The sequence below is a fragment of the Triticum urartu genome, chromosome 6 (assembly GCF_003073215.2).
Source record: "Triticum urartu cultivar G1812 chromosome 6, Tu2.1, whole genome shotgun sequence".
NCBI lineage: Eukaryota > Viridiplantae > Streptophyta > Magnoliopsida > Poales > Poaceae > Triticum > Triticum urartu.
This window is the reverse complement of record NC_053027.1, coordinates 553,180,198-553,204,841: the sequence shown is the minus strand read 5'-3', so window position 1 is coordinate 553,204,841 and position 24,644 is coordinate 553,180,198. Positions and strand designations below refer to the sequence as shown.

General features: G+C 44.5%; 1 protein-coding gene across 1 annotated transcript; it reads left to right on the top strand.

Annotated features, from left to right (window-relative positions):
• Positions 1-22,056: 22,056 nt before the first annotated feature.
• Positions 22,057-23,610, top strand: LOC125512918 (protein SRG1-like). The gene is made up of 4 exons (XM_048677982.1): positions 22,057-22,325; positions 22,416-22,675; positions 22,871-23,192; positions 23,316-23,610. Exons 1-4 carry the CDS (start codon positions 22,083-22,085, stop codon positions 23,556-23,558), a joined length of 1,068 nt encoding a protein of 355 aa, XP_048533939.1. The 5' UTR covers positions 22,057-22,082; the 3' UTR covers positions 23,559-23,610.
• Positions 23,611-24,644: the final 1,034 nt, after the last annotated feature.

The following is a 24,644-nucleotide window of genomic DNA, read 5'->3' as shown; positions in this document are numbered from 1 at the left end:
ATTCTGTAATACATCACCTCATGACTAACTCCTTAGCCTTTTACTTGCAAGCTTATGATGTGTATTACCGAGAGGGCCCAGAGATATGTCATGACCCCGATTCCAAGTCACATCGATTTAGCCGGTAACACCTCATATCACTTTGCGGCCTCACGCATGGTATTCCCACGGGTGTCGCCTGACCATGGCCCGGGACCGTTTGCGCCTTTTGGCTCACGTATATGATAGTGTCGCTAGCATCCATATGACAGAGAACCTGGGCCGACATGACTAGTCGTGAACCCAAAGTGGCACTAACTTACGGGGACAGGCATACATGAATCAACATCGAGCATGTCGGTCAACAGCGTGCCAATCCGGGCTGTAGCACTGGGCTAACAGGACTCCGGTGAACCGGACTGTAGCAGGCTAGGCAGGACACCGGATGTCACCGCGTGACATTTCCCCGAAGGGACACACACAGGAACAAAGTGAATCACATGTCGGCCAGTCAAGTGTTCCGGAGCAGTAGTGCTGGGCTAGCAGGACTCCGGTGAACCGGGCTGTAGCGGACTACTATGGCTCATGGAAGAACAAGACTACATTTCCCCATAAGAGAGGCTACCAAGGATAAACAACTAGGTTGTCGGATCCCACACATACCAAGCATTTCAATCATACACACAATATGCTCAATATGTGCAATACAACATGGCATCACAACAAGACTCTACGACTCAGAGTATTTATTCATTAGGCTCCGAGGAGCGAGATATTACAAACATGGGTCTCATGACCCAACATACAAGTCATACAAGCAATGAGCACATGTGAAGCTTAACTTGTCTTAGTACAGACAACTACAAATGAAAAAGGCTGAGAAGCCTGACTATCTACAAGACCCTCCCAAGGGTACAAGATCGTAGCTGAGGTAACGAGCTAAATGTAGAAGTCCAAGCGGAACTACTAGTGAGACTGAAGTCTCTCTGCAAAAACATAAATTAAGCAAACGTGAGTACAAATGTACCCAGCAAGACTTACATCAGAACTAGCTACATATGCATCAGGATCAAGAAAGGGGTGGTGGAGTTTAACTGCAGCAAGCCAGCTTTGACTCGGTGGCTATCCTAAACTACGACTGCAAGTAACTCTTTTGAGGTGGCGCACACGAGTCCACATATTCACCATATCAATACACCACTATGGATCTGCTCCCGTCTCCCTACGAGAACACCATCCATAGCACTCACACTTATCTTGCACATTTTAGATTATCCTCTTTCACTTGTCTATGAACTATGCAAGGGGTCCAAGTTTCCATATCCAAGGAATCCGGCTATTCGAATAGATAATGATAACCCTGCAGGGGTGTACTTCTTCACACAAGCTCTCGCCACTTACCACCATGTACACGTCGTGTATCTCGGCAACCTTCAAGCGGAAGCCTGGTGAGGGAGTTGGCCACGACCCAACTAATCACACAAGTCTCTCGTCCAGGTTTATCGCCTATTCGGGTTCCATCCGCAAGGAGATCCGGCCGGGGTGTCGCTCATGGCCCCAAATGATGTGAGCAGGGTTCCCAAGCCCACCATCTGGGTGCCACTTGGTACACCGGGCCACTGTGCCTAGTCTGTCCCAAGCCCACCTGTACCGGGTGCCACCTAGTAGACTACTAACACTACCTACAAACACCAGAAACTAGTTGCAACTCCAGGACAGAGATCAGGTTGATTAATAAGTCGGGAGAGCTTGGAGCGCCCAGAGCCCAATGTGTGGTAGTAACTGTTCATGGATCACAAACACAGAACTCAGTTCCTGAGGACGGCTGCAATGAGACAACCCACCATGTACTCCTACATGGCCTCTCACCACTACCTTTACCAAATCGTGTTCACACACTTAGCTCTCAACAGTAGGACATGTTCACCACATTCCAATTCATCCCCGATGAATCGGACCTGACTCAACTCTAAGCAGTAGCAGGCATGACAAACAAGCATGAATGAGTAGGCACATCAGGGCTTAAACAACTCCTACTCATGCTAGTGGGTTTCATCTATTTACTGTGGCAATGACAGGTCATGCAGAGGAAAGGGGTTCAGCTATCGCAACATGTAATAGTTGAATCGTTGTTGTCCTAATGCAGTAAAAGAGAGCAGGAGCGAGAGAATGGGATTGTATCGGAATGAACAAGGGGGTTTTTCTTGCCTGGCACTTCTGAAGATAGTATAGTTCTTCATCGGTGTCATTGATCTCATCGTCGGAACGTCGTCTACCGAGAGGGGACAATTACCGGAAAACAAGGAAGAACACAATCAATGCGATGCACAATATGATGCATGATCATGACATGGCAATATGCTTTGATTTGAGCTAATGCAACTAGCAATGATTTAAATGAAGTTGGTTTGAACCAAAGGTTCAAATTCAAACTCCATATGTGATTATTTAAATGCCAACATTTGATTTGACCTAACCAGCAGGCATAAGTTGCTCCAACATTCATGGAAGTAGTATGAATGGATAGATTGGAATTTTCTGATCATTTTTCATATATAATTTATCTTGTTTGGAGTTACGGATGAATTTCTATGATTTTTCAAAGTTTTGGATATTTTCTGAATTAAACAAATCATTTAAGATTTATTTAAATTCCAGAAAAGGATTACTACATCAGCCTGACATCATCATGACGTTAGCAGGTCAACGGGGCACGGTCCGGGTCAAACCTGATGCGTGGGACCCACTGGTCAGTGTCACAGAGCTGGCTAGTGTAGCTGACATGTGGCCCTGGTCAACGGCCACGTCAGCAGGGTTAAAGCTGACACGTGGGGCCACTGCATTAATCTAAAATAAACAGGGAATAAATCCCAGGGTTAATTTGGGCGCGGGGCCCATATGTCAGTGAGAGAGTGGGTTAATTAGCGGGGTAATTAGTCCCTAACGACGGTGCCACGTCAGCCACCGGAGACCAGCCGTCGGCGACCACAGGACACGGCGGGGGGCATGCCGTACTTGCGCTAGAGGCATCAGCTTGGCATGCTGAGGGCACCAGGGGATAGCCCTTGCTCTCGCGCATCCAGAGAACCAAGTGGGAGGTCGCGGGGTCACCGGAACTCATGCCGGCGACGAGCTTTGGTGGCGGCGGTGTTCGGTGGTGCACGGGCGCATCGCTACGGTGCATCAGTGAGCAAATGGAGAGGCTGGGCATCACCTGCTAGACATGGGGAGCACTAAGAGCAGCACGGTGAGGCCAGGGGAGCACAGGGGCTATGCGTGCAGCAGCAATGGCGGACAGCGGCTTCGGTGCTCGTGGGGAATGACGCTACGACATGGGGACGAGCATGCTGAGTTAGGGGAGAAGGTCCATGGCTCACGGTGAGTTGGCCGGTGCAGACGGCGGGGCCGGGGAAGCTCTGGACGCGACGAATCAAGCAGCGGGGATCGCCGGCACCGAGGTTGAAGAAGACATCAGGGACGGCGATGCGGTGCTTCCCTGGTTGCTTGGCTCAGCGTGGACGAAGAGGACGACGATGTGGAGCTCGGGGACGTGTCGAAGAGGCGACGGGGTGGCTCTAGCTACGGGTACGGCGATCGGCATCGGCGAGCTCGCACGGGCATGAGGTGTCGAGCGAGAGAGAGGAGGGGACGAGGACAAGGGAGTGGGCGAGAGGGTCCGGGGTGATGCGTGGCGTCGTCCAGACGCGTCGGGGCAGCGGCGGGAAGCAGGAGGTGGCGGGGCGCGTGCTCGCACGGGGCGGCCACGCGCGCGCTGTCCTCCTGGCGGGAGGTAGGTGGTGACTGGCAGATGCCAGTGGGCTGGGCCTCTGCTGGGCCTCTAGGTAAGCTGGGCCGCGGTGAGTTCTCTCTCTCTTTCTCTCTTTTAATTTCTACTTTGTTCTGTTTTCTAATTTGCAAATTTGTTTTTGATTTAGTAGCAACACCAAATCACTTCTATGAATCCTGAAAATATCCCTGGACACTTGCTGAATTATTTCAGTGGCCCAAAAATGGTTCCAACATTATTTGAACATTTAAATTATTTATAGTATTTAAATGCCCAAATTCAAATACAATAAGATTTAATTCAAAAATCCAGAATGGCCTAGAAATATGTGCATCATTTTTGGCAGAGGTTTTCACCTTTAACAAAAATCATGGACTTTTCTAAAGGGCATTTGGGTTCATTGAAAATATTTTTATTGAACCTAGTTGAATTCATTTGGTGTTAGGGTTTGAACAATCCCCATTTCAACTTTCAAAGAAATTTGGACATGATGCATGGATGCTTGTGCAACTATTTACAATGAAATTCTAGGCCTGTGACAACTCACCCCCGCTAAACGAAAATCTTGTTTCGAGATTCAAGACATGAGGTAAGAAGACAGAGGGGACACAAAGCTAGCACAATCTTCACGATCCAGGTTGCACTTCATAAGAATGTTGATTTGATCATCACCTTTGCCTCGATGTCTTGCTCTGAGAACTCCATCCAACACGACGATGACAAAAAGAAACTCTATAGGAATCGATCTTCTCAAAAATCAAGCGATACACGATCAACTCATGGAATGAGACATTGAATCATCTCTTGATATAAGAGACAAACACACATCAAGAGGGATGGAGAGAACAAATGATGAAAGTTCAATTTGGTAGGAAACACTCCCACACTTAAGTAGGATGGTGCATAGGTTTCAAGGTAGCGAGGAGTTGATTGCCATGATTCCATAACGGGGCACCTCAGGGAGGGCGACTCGTAGAATTATTCCCTTAAGTGGCAAAAAGAATTACTTTTGATTCAGAGATCATTGAAACTCTTTATACCAGCCTAAGGCAATTCACAAATGATCATTTGACGGAGTTCGAGGGAACGACATATTCGGGCTAGAATGAATGATGTGGGCTACCTTGTTGAAGACAACGCAATGGATGATTTTTGCTTATCATCGGAAACAGATGGGACCCATGGTAAGTCCACTTTTGAAGATGATCCTGAACAACAACTACTGAGGTGCAAGTTGGGAACAAAATGCAAATGTTGGGAATGATTCTGGTAACTGGGGAAGAAGTCAACAGTCGAGAGTGTTTCCAACGTTCCAATGGTTATAGAATCATCGAAGAAACTGAGAGCACAAGGATCCCTAAGGAACAACTTCAAGAATAAGTCATGTGAAATCCTCATGGGAGGTGACCAAACGGCTTAATCAAGATACTACAACAACGGTGCTTCCAGCTAGGTGTGTCCACTCCACTGGAACCTATATCATAGTTCTCGGAAGAAGTTCCAACCATCACATCTGCCTGAGATTCAAATCTAGTTGGTAACATGATAATTCAGACAATGTGTCTGGAAATAAAGTTTGCAACACAAATCGATGAGATGGCGTTGTGATATTCTCGGGAAATGGACTATGGTAGTAAGCTGCAAAACATGAGCTGGTTATGCTACACACATGTGAACATGTTGTCCAAGACAAGCATGACCATAGAGTAGTCTTACAATAAAACACTACCAAAATTTAGGTGAGGAACCATCATCGAGGACAACGGAATCTTGTGCATGACCTAGGATAGCACAACAACTCCTTTTCCTTGAACAAGTCAATCAGTGGCTTAGTGTGCTACGGAATTCATATGGAATGAAGATGATCAGTCTAACAGACCATGGAATACTTTGCACGTGCATGGCTGACTCGGAATGATTCCAGATGAGGTAAAACAAGTCTTCTCAAATTCATGGCGGCAAATTGCATCAATTGCACAAGAATTAGAGAAAGTCACTTCTTTCATCCAAGCATAAGCTTCATGAACAGGGCACGAAGATAATGCTTATAGAAGTTTCCAATACTAGCTGGATGTTCAACACGAATCATGGACAAGATGAAATGTTGTCAATGGGCTCAACAGCAACTCATCGGAATTTCCATATCATTGGACTTCCACCATTATGTGAACAATGTGATAGCATTGGTCAGACCCAAAAGATATAATGGCGTATGCTCGAGGGATCAACCACGAGTAAGACAGCATTACGAATATCGTTGGTTCTGATTTGATTTGACGATGGCCCACACTCAAATCAAGGTTTGGGGCAACACGATAGGTCCAACAACTGATCACAGGGACCAATCGATGAAGATATCATCTTTCTCCAACAACCACACAAACACAAGGATATCCCTTTGAAAATGAACTAAGTGGGACAAGCTTTCATCTTCCAACTCTCCAAGTTATTGTTTAGCTTATTGAACTAGTTCACGGGTATCCAACACAGAATCTTGGAGAATGGGTGGTTTAGAGGAAAACCAACATGATCACGAGCTCACCATAATAGTCAGGGGAAACCCTGGTAGTACTTCAGAGAAGATATCCGGAAAATCACGAACCACTAATATGTCTCTAAGCTCGAGAACAATCTTGCTTTTCAAGGCAAGACGACATGATCAGAAAAGCAAGGGATTCAATCCTAGCTCAAAGATCGAAGGGTACACCAGGAAAATGGTCTAGGTAGCACAATCTATCTTAGAATCATGATTCCATAGCCAACATGCTAAGTATGAGGTTATTGTCCATTAACTACTAAGCAACACAGTTGCTAGGAGTATTGATTTCACACATCACAATTCACTTGTCAGTATTCCGGTTGCGACAACGCGACACCGAGGAATGAATAATGATGGCGAGAAGTATCACTACGTAAAGAATTCATAAGGGAAGGTGCAATTCTCATGACATTCCTGACATAAAGTGGATAATACTTCAGGGTAGAACAGACCAATAGCTTGATTGCATTTGATCTGCGAATACAACTGCTTTGACCCAATCCTAGAAATGGATGAGGTACTGGAGTTTGTTTGTCCTAGTCATTCTGAACTAGAATGGCTTGACAGACCACAAGAACGATAGGCACCGATGAACGAATGCTCATATACTCTTGACTATCAATTGATAGATGAAGGTCGGAATATAACTGAAGGGGGACAACTCAAAGGAACATATAACTTTCTGAGTTGTGGATGCATAGATTAGTATGTCGAACGAGTTCAACATATTTCTTCCGGATAACCCATGCAGAAAGGTAGAACTGGCAGAATCACAATTATGAATGGAGAACTCCTCAGGAGTACTCTAATGGTGAACTTTTGGTTCAAAGAACTTCTGCCTTAATGGTTCATGGTATTTGGAAGAAGGAAATACCACGGACCTCGAGGACTATCACAAGGTTACTAATATCTTAAGGGAACTAGCAAATACTAACAACATGAAGTAGGGTGAATCTCGGGTTCAAAACCCAGGAGTAGAATACCTACTACTAAATGGCATCACGGGATGCTTTCAAGAATGATGGCCAGAATCATCACACTGGGGATACGGAAGCATTGCTAAATTCTTGAGGACACCTAGGGTCATAATACTAACTCCAACATACACGTCAAGGCAACAGAGTACCTCAACACACCGATTAGTGTGCTTAATCTGGCCCAGAAATACAACGGGAACATGGAGGAAATATTTGCATGTGCATCAGACTATTTAGAAACCTGGGATGACTCTGACAGCATAACGGCTGTAAATGCTCAAAATGATTTGAGACATCCTGCAAAAATGGTGGCATAACCACTCAACATCACAATATCAAGGTTCTGAGGCCAGCTATGAACATATGGAAGTAGTAGGAACTGAACTGAGGCTTGAATTCAACAATCCTAGGCAACTACGGTTTAGTAACATGCCATCCTGAGAGATAGAAGAGAAGCCTAGTTCTTAACCCCCGTAGAAAAGAAGAGGTTGACTCAGAGCAGAAGGGCATAAGGTAAAGGAGTAAAAAGAGCCTTACGTTCCCATCCACAATCAATTCCCTTATATAACTAAAGCATTTCTAGACTCAACTTCGACCAGCTTGGCTTGGTAATCCTACAGGCAGTCAGGCTCTGATACCAAAGCTGTCAGGACCCCGATTCCAAGTCACATCGATCTAGCCGGTAACACCTCATATCACTTTGCGGCCTGACACACGGTATTCCCACGGGTGTCGCCTTACCATGGCCCAGGACCGTTTGCGCCTTTTGGCTCACGTATATGATAGTGTCGCTAGCATCCATGTGACAGAGAACCCAGGCCGACATGACTAGTCATGAACCCAAAGTGGCATTAACTTATGGGGACAGGCATACATGAATCAACATCGAGCATGTCGGTCAGCAGCGTGCGAATCCGGGCTGTAGCACTGGGCTAACAGGACTCTGGTGAACCGGGCTGTAGCAGGCTAGGCAGGACTCCGGATGTCACCGCATGACATTTCCCCGAAGGGACAAACACAGGAACGAAGTGAATCACATGCCGGCCAGTCAATTGTTCCGGAGCAGTAGTGCTGGGCTAGCAGGACTCCGGTGAACCGGGCTGTAGCGGACTACTATGGCTCATGGAAGCACAAGACTACATTTCCCCATAAGAGAGGCTACCAAGGATAAACAACTAGGTTGTCGGATCCCACACATACCAAGCATTTCAATCATACACACAATATGCTCAATATGTGCAATACAACATGGCATCACAACAAGACTCTACGACTCAGAGTATTTATTCATTAGGCTCCAAGGAGCGAGATATTACAAACATGGGTCTCATGACCCAACATACAAGTCATAGAAGCAATGAGCACATGCGGAAGCTTAACTTGTCTGAGTACAAACAACTACAAATGAAAAAGGCTGAGAATCCTGACTATCTACAAGACCCTCCCAAGGGTACAAGATCGTAGCTGAGGTAACGAGCTAAACGTCGAAGTCCAAGCGGAACTACTAGTGAGACTGAAGTCTCTCTGCAAAAACATAAATTAAGCAAACGTGAGTACAAATGTACCCAGCAAGACTTACATCAGAACTAACTACATATGCAATAGTATCAAGAAAGGGGTGGTGGAGTTTAACCGCAGCAAGCCAGCTTTGACTCGGTGGCTTTCCTAAACTACGACTGCAAGTAACTCTTTTGAGGTGGCGCACACGAGTCCACATATTCACCATATCAATACACCACTATGGATCCGCTCCTGTCTCCCTACGAGAACGCCATCCATAGCACTCACGCTTATCTTGCGCATTTTAGAGTATCCACTTTCACTTGTCTATGAACTATGCAAGGGGTCCAAGTTTCCATATCCGAGGAATCCGGCTATTCGAATAGATAGTGATAACCCTGCAGGGGTGTACTTCTTGACACACGCTCTCGCCACTTGCCACCATGTACACGTCGTGTATCTCGGCAACCTTCAAGCGTAAGCCTGGTGAGGGAGTCGGCCACGACCTGACTAATCACACAAGTCTCTCGTCCAGGTTTCTCGCCTATTCGGGTTCCATCCGCAAGGAGATCCGGCCGGGGTGTCGCTCATGGCCCCAAACGATGTGAGCAGGGTTCCCAAGCCCACCATCCGGGTGCCACTTGGTACACCGGGCCACTGTGCCTAGTCTGTCCCAAGCCCACTTGTACCGGGTACCACCTAGTAGACTACTAACACTACCTACAAACACCAGAAACTAGTTGCAACTCCTGGACAGATATCAGGTTGATTAATAAGTCGAGAGAGCTTGGAGCGCCCGGAGCCCAATGTGTGGTAGTAACTATTCATGGATCACAAACACAGAACTCAGTTCCTGAGGACGGCTGCAATGAGACAACCCACCATGTACTCCTACATGGCCTCTCACCACTACCTTTACCAAATCGTGTTCACACACTTAGCTCTCAACAGTAGGACATGTTCACCACATTCCAATTCATCCCCGATGAATCGGACCTGACTCAACTCTAAGCAGTAGCAGGCATGACAAACAAGCATGAATGAGTAGGCACATCAGGGCTTAAACAACTCCTACTCATGCTAGTGGGTTTCATCTATTTACTGTGGCAATGACAGGTCATGCAGAGGAAAGGGGTTCAGCTACCGCAGCATGTAATAGTTGAATCGTTGTTGTCCTAATGCAGTAAAAGCGAGCAGGACTGAGAGAATAGGATTGTATCGGAATGAACAAGGGGTTTTTGCTTGCCTGGCACTTCTGAAGATAGTATAGTTCTTCATCGGTGTCATCGATCTCATCGTCGGAACGTCGTCTACTGAGAGGGGACAATTACCAGCAAACAAGGAAGAACACAATCAATGCGATGCACAATATGATGCATGATCATGACATGGCAATATGCTGTGATTTGAGGTAATGCTACTAGCAATGATTTAAATGAAGTTGGTTTGAACCAAAGGTTCAAATTCAAACTCCATATGTGATTATTTAAATGCCAACATTTGATTTAAACTGATCAGCAGGCATAAGTTGCTCAAACATGCATGGAAATAGCATGAATGGATAGATTGGATTTTTCTGATCATTTTTCATATATAATTTATCTTCTTTGGAGTTACGGTTGAATTTCTATGATTTTTCAAAGTTTTGGATATTTTACGAATTAAACAAATCATTTAAGATTTATTTAAATTCCAGAAAAGGATTACCACGTCAGCCTGACATCATCATGACGTCAACTGGTCAACGGGGCACGGCCCGGGTCAAACCTGATGCGTGGGACCCACTGGTCAGTGTCACAGAGCTGGCTAGTGTAGCTGACATGTGGCCCTGGTCAACGGCCACGTCAGCAGGGTCAAAGCTGACGTGTGGGGCCACTGGATTAATCTAAAATAAAGAGGGAATAAATCCCAGGGTTAATTTGGGCGCGGGGCCCATATGTCAGTTGGAGAGTGGGTTAATTAGCAGGGTAATTAGTCCCTAACGACGGTGCCACGTCAGCCACCGGAGACCAGCCGACGGCGACCACAAGACACGGCGGGGGGGGGGGGCACGCCAGACTTGCACTAGAGGCGTCAGCTTGGCACGCTGAGGGCACCAGGGGAGAGCCCTTGCTCTCGCGCATCCAGAGAACCAAGTGGGAGGTCGCGGGTTCACCGGAACTCATGCCGGCGACGAGCTTTGGCGGTGGTGGTGTTCGGTGGTGCACGGGCGTGTCGCTACGGTGCATCAGTGAGCAAATGGAGAGGCTGGGCAGCACCTGCTAGACACGGGGAGCACTAAGAGCAGCATGGTGAGGCCAGGGGAGCACGTGGGCTATGCGTGCAGCAGCAATGGCGGACGGCGGCTTCGGTGCTCGTGGGGAATGACGCTACGGCATGGGGACGAGCATGCTGAGTTAGGGGAGAAGGTCAGTGGCTCACGGTGAGTCGGCCGGTGCAGACGGCGGGCCGGGGAAGCTCTGGACGCGATGAATCAAGCGGCGGGGATCGCCGGCACCGAGGTTGAAGAAGACGTCAGGGACGGCGATGCGGTGCTTCCCTGGTTGCTTGGCTCAGCATGGAGGAAGAGGACGACGATGCGGAGCTCGGGGACGTGACGGAGAGGCGAGGGGGTGGCTCTGGCTATGGGTACGGCGATCGGCGTCGGCGAGCTCGCACGGGCATGAGGTGTCGAGCGAGAGAGAGGAGGGGACGAGGACAAGGGAGTGGGCGAGAGGGTCTGGGGTGATGCGTGGCGTCGTCCAGACGCGTCGAGGCAGTGGCGGGAAGCAGGAGGTGGCGGGGCGCGTGCTCGCACGGGGCGGCCACGCGCGCGCTGTCCTCCTGGCGGGAGGTAGGTGGTGACTGGCAAAGGCCAGTGGGCTGGGCCTCTGCTGGGCCTCTAGGTAAGCTGGGCCGCGGTGAGTTCTCTCTCTCTTTCTCTCTTTTAATTTCTACTTTGTTCTGTTTTCTAATTTGCAAATTTGTTTCTGATTTAGTAGCAACACCAAATCACTTCTATGAATCCTGAAAATATTCCTGGACACTTGCTGAATTATTTCAGTGGCCCAAAAATAGTTCCAACATTATTTGAACATTTAAATTATTTATAGTATTTAAATGCCCAAAGTCAAATACAATAAGATTTAATTCAAAAATCCAGAATGGCCTAGAAATATGTACATCATTTTTGGCAGAGGTTTTCACCTTTAACAAAAATCATGGACTTTTCTAAAGGGCATTTGGGTTCATTGAAAATATTTTTATTGAACCTAGTTGAATTCATTTGGTGTTAGGGTTTGAACAATCCCCATTTCAACTTTCAAAGAAATTTGGACATGATGCATGGATGCTTGTGCAACTATTTGCAATGAAATTCTAGGGCTCTGACAAGATACCTCTCCGATACTCGGAGTGACAAATACTAATCTCGATCTATGCCAACTCAACAAACACCTTCAGAGATACATGTAGATCATCTTTATAATCACCCAGTTACGCTGTGATGTTTGATTGCACACAAGGCATTCCTCCGGTATCCGGAAGTTGCATAATCTCATAGTCGAAGGAATATGTATTTGACAGGAAGAAAGCAATAGCAATAAAACTGAACGATCATAATGCTAAGCTAACTGATGGGTCTTGTCCATCACATCATTCTCCTAATGATGTGATCTCGTTATCAAATGACAATTCATGTCCATGTCTAGGAAACCTTAACCATCTTTGATCAACGAGCTAGTCAAGTAGAGGCTCACTAGGGACACGGTGTTTGTCTATGTATTCACACATGTATTTAGGTTTCCAATCAATACAATTCTACCATGAATAATAAACATTTATCATGAATAAGGAAATATAAAATAACAACTTTATTATTGCCTCTAGGGCATATTTCCTTTAGTTTCCCCATGCCGGTTTTCACAATGGTGATTAAGGGCTTTCCCATGAACGCGACATACAGCTTTAGGGTTTTCTGTTATTCCCTTATTTCAATGTTCAGGGAAGGAGGGAGATAGGTACTATCACTACAAACCTTCGCGAGCCTACCGTCACACCAATAATAAATCCCTCAAGACAAAAGTGGCTAGTGTTGAGTGGTCGACCTTCATAACATCATGAGGAAATTAATATCCTCAAGAACTAATACAACTACTCAAACACATAGAAAAGAGGATGATATGATCTCTTATAGGAATTCAATTCTAATCATGGAAGTCATCCATATCCTCAAGAACTAATACAACTACTCAAACATTAAAAGGGGAAACATAGAAGGGACAGACATGATACAAGCTGACACCGAGTCAAGGAAAGAGAAAGGCATGGCGGTGTTGGTGGATATGGCACCGGCCTGAAGGCCAGTGCGACGTAGTGGTGAAGCCTCCTCTTCCTTATTCTCATCTTGTCCCTTCATCTATGGAGGTGGTCTTGGAGCAACAATTGAGGTTATGGATATCGATCTTGGATCACAATGGTTGGCAAAGATGCTCGATGACTAGTGTTGGAGGTGCATATATAGGAGGCCACCTCGAGTCTCCTCCGTTGATGTAGCTCCTCCCTTTTTTATCAAAGGGCTCTAGATGAGCCAAATCCAATCCCAATACCTCCTTTGGTGGTCAAGGAAAACATGGGAACAAACAGAGACGAAGTCCATGAAGAATCACGAAAGATTTGGGCGATTTCGCAACTTTCTAAGCCTGCTACAACTGCCGGTATGACCTAGCATGGTCGTATCTGATGCGATCATTTGCTTTGGACCCCTTTAGTATATTGGCCACCATTTCTTCCTACAAACTCCTATTTAGGAATTCTTGGGCTTGGAAGCGTGAACGAGCCGGATGCACCTGTGGCATTGGTGACGATACAATAGTCCGGGGGGTCCCATCACACGAGAGGCATGACATTGGGCTAGCCTCAAGGCCCAGGGGGCTGGCGGTAATTTAAGCAGGCATTCTAGGGTCCTGGCTCGAAGGTGAACCATGGTTTTGGCTGCATCTCAAAGTTGTTAACGATCCGATCTAACCTCGAATACATCTTCATAGTGATCCGGGACCTTGACCGTAGGGCGATTTTTTTTGTTTTCTACTACGTTTTCCAATAGTGGCATCATGAACGGTTCTATGAGTAGATGCAGGTTTCGATCTAGATCACATGTGATTGTGAGGGTATTGCACACAAATTTTAGTAATGAATTGCCAAAAGGATTAAGAACTAGATGAGTTCTAGAGCTTAAATTGTGCGAGTAAAAGATAAGATCTTCTACTTGATGTTCTTGTTTGCTTCCCACGAGTGTTGCTTCAGTTTTGTTCGTGGGCAGCATGATATAGCTTTCTACAGAGATCTGACAATCGATTGACTCTCGCTATCAATGATTTGTTCACAGTTCTTTGGGCTACATCATAGTAAAGAATAGTAAACCATCGCAAACACGAGAGGGCATGGAGATGTTTGATCTTCATAGGGGTCACGCATTTGGACGAATTTTAGTGTGAGGCTAGAGATTTTTAGTTAAGTCTCTTCCCTCACACACACCCCAAAGTTAATCTAGCAAGAAGAATAATCATACTTGATGGTGGACATAGGTAGCTAGTGTTCTTCGTTAACCATAGAAGCCACGTAAATTTAAATTTCCCAAACCAATTAGAGGCCATCTAACTTGGTTTTGCAGGATGCATGTGATGTGGTATAGCCTTCGTCATGATAATGAATTTATGTATGAGATGCTTATATGATGTAACGTTAAGTGGCCTCGCGTCATAGTACAACATGATGGCTAGAGCCAAAGGATTGTCACTTTAATGACCCACGTGTCAACCTCGTTATTTTAACTTTTTTATTGACGGGAGTGACAGACATGTTACGGAGGACCCCGACGCAAGGAGGCTTCACCAGGCGGATGGGATCAAGATTGTTGCCACGACAGCACTTCAGAGAAGTTTCATGAAGACCCTGGAGGACCATGAAGACATCCCCAGCGCCAAGGGCTATACCATATCATGCTATTATGAATTTCCTAAGACGTTTATCCCTTTCTGATTGCACCCTTTTGATTGTGCAGTGGCCGTTTTTATTAGGGTGATCTCTCACTGAAAATATCAAGTTTTTAGTGCTCTTTCTAGTGTAGCAACCGTCTATAACTCGTAGCATTCCCGGGTACGTCATGCCCACATGAGTATGAACGGATCGTGAGGTGTAAGCCGAGTGAAGGTCAGACCTCATGATGGAAACACTTGGTTCTCTTGAAGTTCTAGCAGTTGTCCTGAGCTCGGAGCACGAAGCATCTAAAGATGAACAAGAGTCACGTTGAGATTTGATCACCAAGTTGGCCTGCCGATTGAAGTTCACGTCATCAGTGATGTCAACATGAATGGCGGTGAATTAAATATGGGTCTTGAATCACTCAAAATTAATTATGAGAGATATTGATTTGAGTGGGAGCACAATTATGAATTAGTTAAGTTTAATCATTTGTGCAACTAATTATGAACATTTCTGTGTAGCTTGCATAATGGTTGTGGAATAATGGCTCGCAGATCCATCGTTCTTGTTGAAATTGATTAGCTATTTTTTATCTGGTTGAATCTTTACAATTGGTAAACTTAATGAGATGCTCGTCCTCTAAAGTGTCGAGAATGATTTTGTCCTATTGCGTGCTTTCAATTCTCTCCCACAGATGTCATGGATGATGAGACTCACGTCTTTCGATCCAAAAGGCTAGAATCCTATTACGGACTACTTGCTTCCAAGAAATCTGAACTTAAAAATGTTTGGGATAGTCATGTGATATTCTTGAAACTGAAATTGTTTTCAGAAACAAAAAAGATTAAAAGATATGTGATATCTAAAGAAGTATTTGCTTGCAAGTTCTAGTGAAGCATTCAACTAGGTATAAGACTGGAATGCATAGGATCCGGAAAAAGATCAGTCGTCAGTTGATGGTGAAAACTTAAAGAGAAAGAACAAATTTGAAGGATGTAATGAGACTTACACACCTAGGAAAGTTTGGGGCTCACGCCACTCTTAAAGTCGGATACTTCTTCTGTGATTCGGAGAAATATTGGAAGTAAAACTATAAGAAGTAAAAAGACAGAAAGAAAGAAAACTGGAATGCCCAACTCAGTTATGAATGTCATACAAGTTATAAGATGTAGAGAAAGTTGGTCAAGTAAGTGTATTTTTTGGGAATTTTGATTAAATTGTTGAACACTAATTTTCCGGGATTGTGGTTAAAAGTTGATCACAAGGATACCGACGTGATTGCATGTTGTTGCGAATTGATGCAATAACTACTATGACCTAAATGACCAATAAATAATGAGGTTAAAATATCTGGTGAAAACTTTGCAAAAGTTATGATACTTTTTAATCAGCATATTACCTTTGTATTTATTGTTATAATTCACTTTGGAGTTTTGTACACTTTAGCCCATTGCATAGAAATTGCAAGGAGCTTGTTCATGAGAAAACAATAGTTGTTCAGTGTTATGAACAAAAGGCCATACTCATATTGTGAATAGGAAGAAAAAAGGAAAAAAATCACGAATCTAAAAATATGTTCGCAAAAAAAAGAGAAACAGAAAAGAAAAGAATAAATGAAAAATAGGAAGGAAAAACTAAAAAGCAAAGGAAGAAAAAACAATGAAAAAGTAACCGGTTCAGGGAAGGTTCTAGAACATAACTAAAACCAGTATGGGAAAAACCGAAATGGGTCGGCCTAGCAGAGGACCAGGTGCACTAGAGGGGTACACGCTAGGTTGCTATGTAGCGTGTAGTAGTGACCTACGCGCGGAATAGGATTCCGCGTTGTGTGGCTAGTGTGGGTGGGAAAAGGCAGCCGCGCAGGTATCATGACCTTTTCTTTAACCCAAATAATAATGCCACACGTCAGGGTCATGGCATTCCAGTCTTGTCATTTTTTCATGACAATTTCAGTGATGTAAGGATGACAAATTTCAGTGACACACGACAAGTTTCTGTCAAAAATAAACTGAAGCACGAAGTTGTCATGCTTGTCAACTAAAGTTTCCATACTCACGTAACTAAATTTGCCATCAAAAATGTTTGGAGTTGGCTTATACTCGTACCTGATGTGTGGCACTTACCAGGAAGCCCAGCAAACAATAATCGTAGTTTGAAGTTTCAACCAAATCTGACCATTTTGCTGAGAGGGCCAGCCATTTTGGTGTTGAACATGACCATACTAACCCGCCACGCCGCATACTGGGTAAGAAAATCCTTATAAATTTATGGGGATAACGACGGCTTTGTGGTCCAACACCACTGAACTTAAGCCAAACAAGCGCCACGCGTACTGGCGTTAAGAAAAACTTGCATTTGGGCTGAAGTAAATAGAAAATCTGCAATGAGTGTATTCAAATTCCCGAAGAAAATCTACAAGGGGATCACTGATACTATATCACATTTTTGGTGGGGTGACGGAGAGGACCAACGCAAATTACATTGGTTCGCTTGGTGGAAGATGTGCATACCCAAGCTTTGGGGAGGTATGGGTTTCCGGGATATCCACAGTTTTAATCTAGCAATGCTTGCCAAACAGTGCTGGAGGCTTATTGAAAATTATGACTCCCTTTGTGCAAAGGTGTTGAGAGCCAAATATTATCCTTCTGGTGATCTTTTGAATTGTGCTCTAAAAAAGGTATCATCTTATATATGGCAGAGCATATGGTCAGGCATTCAAACAGTTAAGAATGGTTGCATTTGGAGAGTGGGAAACGGTTTGAAAATCAATATCTGGGATGATTGTTGGATCCCCAACAGTAGTTCGAGGAAGATTATTACTCCAAGAGGTAACTGTCTCCTTACTATAGTCAATGAGCTCATAGATCCATCTAATGGTGACTGGGATGAAACTTTGATTCAGGATAACTTCTGGCATATAGATGCGGAAAGGATTCTACAAATTCCAATCTATCAGTATGATACAGAGGATTTTATAGCCTGGCACCTCACCAAGTCGGGCATTTTTAGCGTCCGGTCTGCGTATTATAAACAGTGGGAGGTCAGTTATGAATCAAAAAATGCAAATCTATTCGGCGTACAAGGATCCTGCCCTCATCCAGTATGGAAGAGGCTATGGAGTTTGAAAGTCCCGGGTAAGGTAAAAATATTCTTGTGGAGATGCCTACACAATGCTATACCATGCTGCTGTGTTTTAGCAAACAAACATATCTTAAACTCTGCACAATGTCCTATATGCTCTCTGTTTGCTGAAGACACAGCGCATTTGCTTTTTAAATGTGGGCGAGCCAAAGAGATTTGGACAAGTCTTGGACTGCATGAACTCATGACCAAACTAGCAGTGCCAGGGCGTACAGGTGCAGAGATACTGGAGATTCTTCTTTGTGACTCCACGCACCAAATAAACTACATGGATGTGGTGGAGCTACCTGAGCTGGTATCTATCGCGAGTTGGTACTTATGGTGGCAACGGAGGCTTATTGTTCGACAGGAACCAGTTCAACCTCCCACGCGGACGGGTCAGGCTATCCGAGCTTTAGCTCTGAATTTTGTACGGGCGTCGTGTAAAATGCCTGTAACTCCGCATTTGAACAGATGGAAAAAACCTCTACAAAATCAACTGGCTCTGAATGTTGATGCTGCGTTTTCGGATGATGATAATATGGGTGCGTGTGATGCAGTCATCCGAGATAGTGCGGGTATGTTCGTCTGTGCGGCTACAGCAAAGCTTGATCATGTGCCAGATGCTTTTAGTGCCGAAGCTGCAGCCCTAGTAGAAGGTCTAAAACTTGCTAATTCTGTTGGCTGCAACTCCATTCTGGTACAGATGGACTGTTTGAATCTTGTCGAAAGTCTACAGCAAAATACAGGCCACTCCACAATAGCAGCTCCAATTCTGGAGGATTGCCGGTTACTGTTACTCAATTTCGGGAAGATCATTTTAAAGCATTGTAATCGTGAATCTAATATGGTAGCTCATGTGCTAGCGTAAAATGGACGTGTAGATCCACTGAACTTGTGGTTGGACTCACCTCCGGCATTTATTTTGGAACTTTTAGCGGACGATGTAAACGTTGGTTAAATTATAAATAAAGCTAGCCATGATGGCCTTTCCCTAAAAAAAGAAAAAGAAAAACTTGCATTTGAGTTGGGAAATGACAATTCGCTGTTCAATGACATCGGTTCCAAAACACCAACGGCATATTCTTTGGTACCCGTGGATCATTTGACCAATTAGAACTTGTAAACACAAGGAATGGGCCGTGAATCGCGGTTCTTCCATTTTGCTGCAGCTGCACGGTTGTAGTTCAACGACTTGAAATTGAATTGGCTGTATGCATTTTTTTTAACTTTCGATCTATTTATCTTCAATCATGGTAGGGTGGTTGCTATATCAACATAGCGGGGCGAAAGCCTTTTGATAGAACAACGAAAATAATAAAAATTATATCCGTATCCGTAAACCATCTAACGACGACTACAAGCACTGAAGCAAGCCGAAGACGCGCTACCGTCATCGCCCCTCCCTCGCAGGAGCCAGGAAAAATTTATTGTAGACAGTCGGGAAGTCGCCGTGCTAAGACCACATAGGACCAGCGCACCGGAACAGCAACCGCCGCCGACGAAGAGTAGCCTAGATCGAAAGGATCCAACCTGAAGCGACACGAACGTAGACGAACAGATCCGAGCAGACCTACCATGGGCATAACCACCGGAGACACACCTCCACACGCCCATCGACGATGCTAGACACATCTGTGGGACGAGGGATAGGCGAGGAGAATCTTATTCCATCTTAAAAAAGCTGCCACCATCTCGTCTTCCTGAGTAGGACATGGACTATCACAAAACTCGAAGAAACATTTTAAAAACGAAGCCCTCCCGTCGGCAAGGGCCGAGATCCACTGCGCCCCATGGTCTAAGGTCACCTAAGACGAGACAGACCGGCAGCAGCGTCGACGGGAGGCAGAGGAACCCTAGGCTCTTTTTTTTGTGGAGTGAGGTAACAATGATTTCTCTTGTATTCTTCATGCATGCATTTGTTCAATGTTGAAATGGTTGATGCTGAGCAAATTGATCAGATTTAGTTAAAGTGGATAGGATTGAATAGCGTGATTACAAGAACAATTCTTGTTTCTGTGTTTTTTTTTCCTTCAGAATATGTTCAAAGTGGGATCGTTTTGTTATTGTTGTTGACCATTCGAAAGAGATTTAATTTTCTCAATTCCCATTTGACTTGGGAAGAGCCTGCCGCGTGGGTAGAGTGTTGTGATCCTATTGCTAGGAGCAGCCGGGCAGATGACAGGGTTCTAGAACTGATTGAATTATTATTTTGTATATCTGGAAAAACTTCCGTGTTAATAGAGAGGAAGTTTGACCCGAGGAAATATAAGTTTTATTGTTATTTCTATATTTTATGATTGTCCAATATAAATATCACCGTTCAAAAAAAAAGAGACCGTTCAAAAAAAATTCTGGATTTTTCTCTGGAAGTTCGATGACAATTCAGCGAGATAGCAGCGCAAAGATTGATCTTCTTTTCTCTTTGGGCAAGTGGCACCATATCCACGCGGAGAACGAGCAGCGCTAGGTTGGACTTTTCTTTCTCTTGGACAGTTTATTATATAGACTAGCACAAATACCCGTGCGTTGCAACGGGAAAAAACAGTTTATATTCAAATTTATTTATAATAATATGTGCAAAAATACATTCATTGTTCATGCAAATTTTAGTCAATTTTTTTAAGATCCAAAATTGTCGAAATAGGACATGCTAATCTTATAGAATATTTCTTTACCTACATCAACATACTTCTCCTTAAAAGAAATTAGGAACTCGGTAAAGTTTAGCCAATACCGGTCACAAAATTCGGAGAGAGATAGCATACCTTCGCAATAACTATTATATTTTTGGGCTTGTTCGAGTGGGGATATTTGGATATTTTCTAGATTTTAAAAATATTGTACTAAAATAGTGTTTGGGGCTCACCACGGTTCTTGTTAAAAACAAAGTTATATATGATATTTATTTTTTCGTTAACATTCTTAGTTCAACCGACAACTCAACATGGACATAGAAAAATCCCCAGCGCAGCAGGAAGCAGGCCTTGCATTAGAATTTCAACAACTGTGGTTTTGTCGGGCGTCAAAAGCTCACACAAAAAAATCAGGTTTAGCCCCCTATGCCAAAGATACTACTGTGACCTTGTGGAGTTAGTCTGACTCATTCTTTTTTTGAATGACAACTCATATTTAGCTGGGCAAGCTCATCCACAGGCTAGCACGGCCTCAACATGTATATGCTTGATCTTGTCTTTCAGTAGGCTGCAACACATTGGTGTGTGGCCTTATGCTGCTTCATTCTTGCCTCATGCAGTCCACCCATGTGTGGCTGGCAATGGCTCGAAGGTCTCACACCTCTTTGAGCACACAATCGCACGATTTCCCCTTAATTTGCTTTCCTTATTTACTTTTTCAAAGGTGGCATGATTTTTCCCTCAATTATTTTCCGTTTCTCGATTTCCTTTCCTTCCTTGAATCTTCTTTCTTTATTTTTGGGACAACTCCTTAATAACCAGGAAACTTAAAAATGTATATAAACTGGTTATATTGTGTGCAAGAAACCGAGGTGGGACTAAACAAAACCAACCTTTGTGTCTCTATTTAACACAAAAGTGATGTAGCTAGATGGTACGTACCTTACAGCGCACGGTTCAGCCGTGTTTAATTTAACGGGCTGAGGCCCAACCAAGCGATGGGTGAACAGACCAGAAGCCAAAAACAATCGATCATGACGGACGAAGATACGAAAAAACGGGACCAAATCAAGAATACCTATTCTCTTTAATAGTAGGTAAGTATAAGTATAGGTATATATAGATATAAATATAGATAAGGATATATGGATTCTCACTAACGACTGGCTACATCAGTACAGCCTATTCGCAAAAAAAAAAAAACCCATCAGTACAGCCCTAGACCGGCTGCGTGTGAAGCTGGAGATAATGGGGCAATGAGGTTGGTGAGAGAATTCTCATAGGATGTTCCCAAATCTTCCTAGTTGTCTGCATGCATGGACTGTTTGGGGAAAAAAAACTCTGGATATGGAAAGGTTCAGACAATCCAGACAAACAGGACCAGCCAGCGACCAGTTCCTTTCTAATATGCCAGCGACCAGTTAAGTGGAATAGTGCAGTACAAGAAAAATCATCAACGGAGAAATGATAGCCGTACTGCACAGTGCGCACAGAAAAAAAACGTTCCTCCTTACTATAATATGCCTATATATAGATCGAACTACCAAAGAGGAAGCTCAAAACTAACAGCACAGCAAGCAACCATGGCTTCTTATGACCAGCAATTCAAGGTTCTCGAGGTACCTCCGATCGTGCAAGAGCTGGTGGGCGCCGGCGTGCAGGAGCCACCGAGCCAGTACGTCCTTCCTGTGCAAGACCGTCCTGCCGCGGCGGTCTCCGAGATGCCCGAGCCCATCCCCATCATCGACCTCAGCCGGCTGTCTGCCGGCAGCGCCGAAGAGTTCGACAAGCTGCGGTCCGCCTTGGAGAACTGGGACCTCTTCCTGGTAATTAAACTTCTTTGCGTTGTCATTTCTTTCATGTGATTGTGATGAAGCTAGTGGTCACCGTCTCATCTCCGGCCGATGTTTCTCCGGGCTGTTGGACATGGAATGGAGCCTAGCTTTCTTGCCGAGGCGATGAAGGTTACGAGAGAGTTCTTCAACCTCCCGCTGGAAGAGAAACAGAAGTACTCAAACATTGTCGACGGCGAGAAGCTGGGCATGGATGGATACGGTAACGACATGGTCGTGAAAGAGAATCAGGTCCTTGACTGGAACGACCGGCTCAATCTCCTAGTGGAACCCGAGTCCCTGAGAACCTACAGACTGTGGCCAACACAACCCCCTTCTTTCAGGTACTTGCCGTCTAGCTCTAGGCTTTTACCATATTTCTTTACAGAGGGAGTACATGGTACATGCTGCTGGAGACTCTGATCATGCATCATGCATGCCTAAAGCGGCATCTATTTTCTCAAACTTATACGTCAGTGCTCCGGCAGTTGATGAGTAACCCAATACAATTGTCTTAATTACCATCCATAATTGTGCAGAGACATCCTGTCTGAGTACACCATCAAGTGCAAAGCGGCGGCTAACCTTGTCTTTCGAAACATGGCCAAGATACTCAATTTACAAGAGGAACACCTGGTAAACATGATCGGCGACAACTCCATCACCCAAGCTATATTCAACTACTACCCTCAGTGTCCAAGGCCGGACCACGTCTTGGGCCTCAAGGCCCACATCGACGGCTCCATAATCACAGTCAACTTCGCCGACGCTGAGGGGCTCCAGCTTCAGAAAAACGGCGTCTGGTACAACGTGCCCATCGTTCCAAATGCATTGGTCATGAACGTAGGAGATATAATGGAGGTACGTACTGTGTGTGTAGGGCTGTAGGCAGCTACATGTATAATTGTTTGACCTTGTCTTGTGGGTTGTAAAGCTGAGATATGATACATCTCTCTATTCCATTTTCCATCCTGGTGCATGCAGATTTTGAGTAATGGGTTCTTCAAGAGCCTGGTGCATAGGGTTGTGACCAATGCAGAGAAAGAGCGCTTGTCGTTGGTCCTGGTCTATACATTGGAGCTAGAGACAGAGCTTGAGCCGGTGTCAGAGCTGGTGGATGACAAGAGGCCTGCGCAATACATGAAGATCAAGCTCCACGACTACATGGAAAAATATCATGACACTTATGCCACAGGGACACTAGCCATCGATGGCGTGAAGATCTGAATATGATTCCGATGTGTACAAGTCCGCTAATGAAGAACTATGCATGGTGAAGTATCTTTCGTGGAGCAGTTTGTAACGAGTTTATATTTTTATGTACCCTTTTCCCCAATTTTTGTGTGTGTACTCCATGTAAAATGTTCGGCAGCTTCTGTGGCCGCATGAAACATTAAAATAAAATGTATCTGCTGTGTGCAACATGTGGATGCAAAGGATGGAATAAAACTTATCAGTTGTGTGCAACATGCAGATGCAAAGGATGGAAAGATAGTTTCTCGCTGGTATGTATCACCTTAAAAATTGATAAGTACCATTGTGCCTCATTTTCATGAAAAAAATTGTGGATTAGCAGTAATAATTCCATGTGCTTCTTTCCTGAAAAATAGACATCCACTAGCATAGAGTGTGTCATCACTAACCGGCAAAAATTTCTCTTCACTGATCGACTGGTGACCTGTCAGTAACTTCTCGTCAGTGATGACTATGTTGGCACTGATCAGTCATAACAAAGTATGTTCAGTGTAGAAGTGATGGAAGAGACTAGGGTAGATCGAAAGTGGGCTGTAATTTAATTGCAGTCAACCAGGTCTTGAACTCAACACCTCTTGACACCAATACCATGTACTCTCTCCGTTTCTTTTTACTCCGTATATAAGATTTGATTAAAGTCAAACTACACAAAATTTTACCACATTTATATAAAAAAATATGAACATCTGCAATACTAAAACTATATAGTATGAAAATACGTATCATGGTGCATCTGATAATATTAATTTCATATTGTGAATGTTTATATTTTTTAATATAAAGTTAGTCAAACTCTACAAAGCTTGACTTTGACCAAACCTTATATGCGGACTAAAAAGAAACGGAGGGAGTAGAAGTGCATGCTCTAGCCAATAGAACTACAAGGCCGATCTGACGAAAGACACTAGGCAATACATTTACACATCAATATTCAGAAACTCCTTGATAATTCTGGTCTTAGTGAGGCTCACATTGCTGAAACTCCTATATGCAGCCTTAGCTCAAGCTTCGTGCTACCGATGGAGATCCGCCGCTGTCGAATTCGTCTGTCCCGAGCAC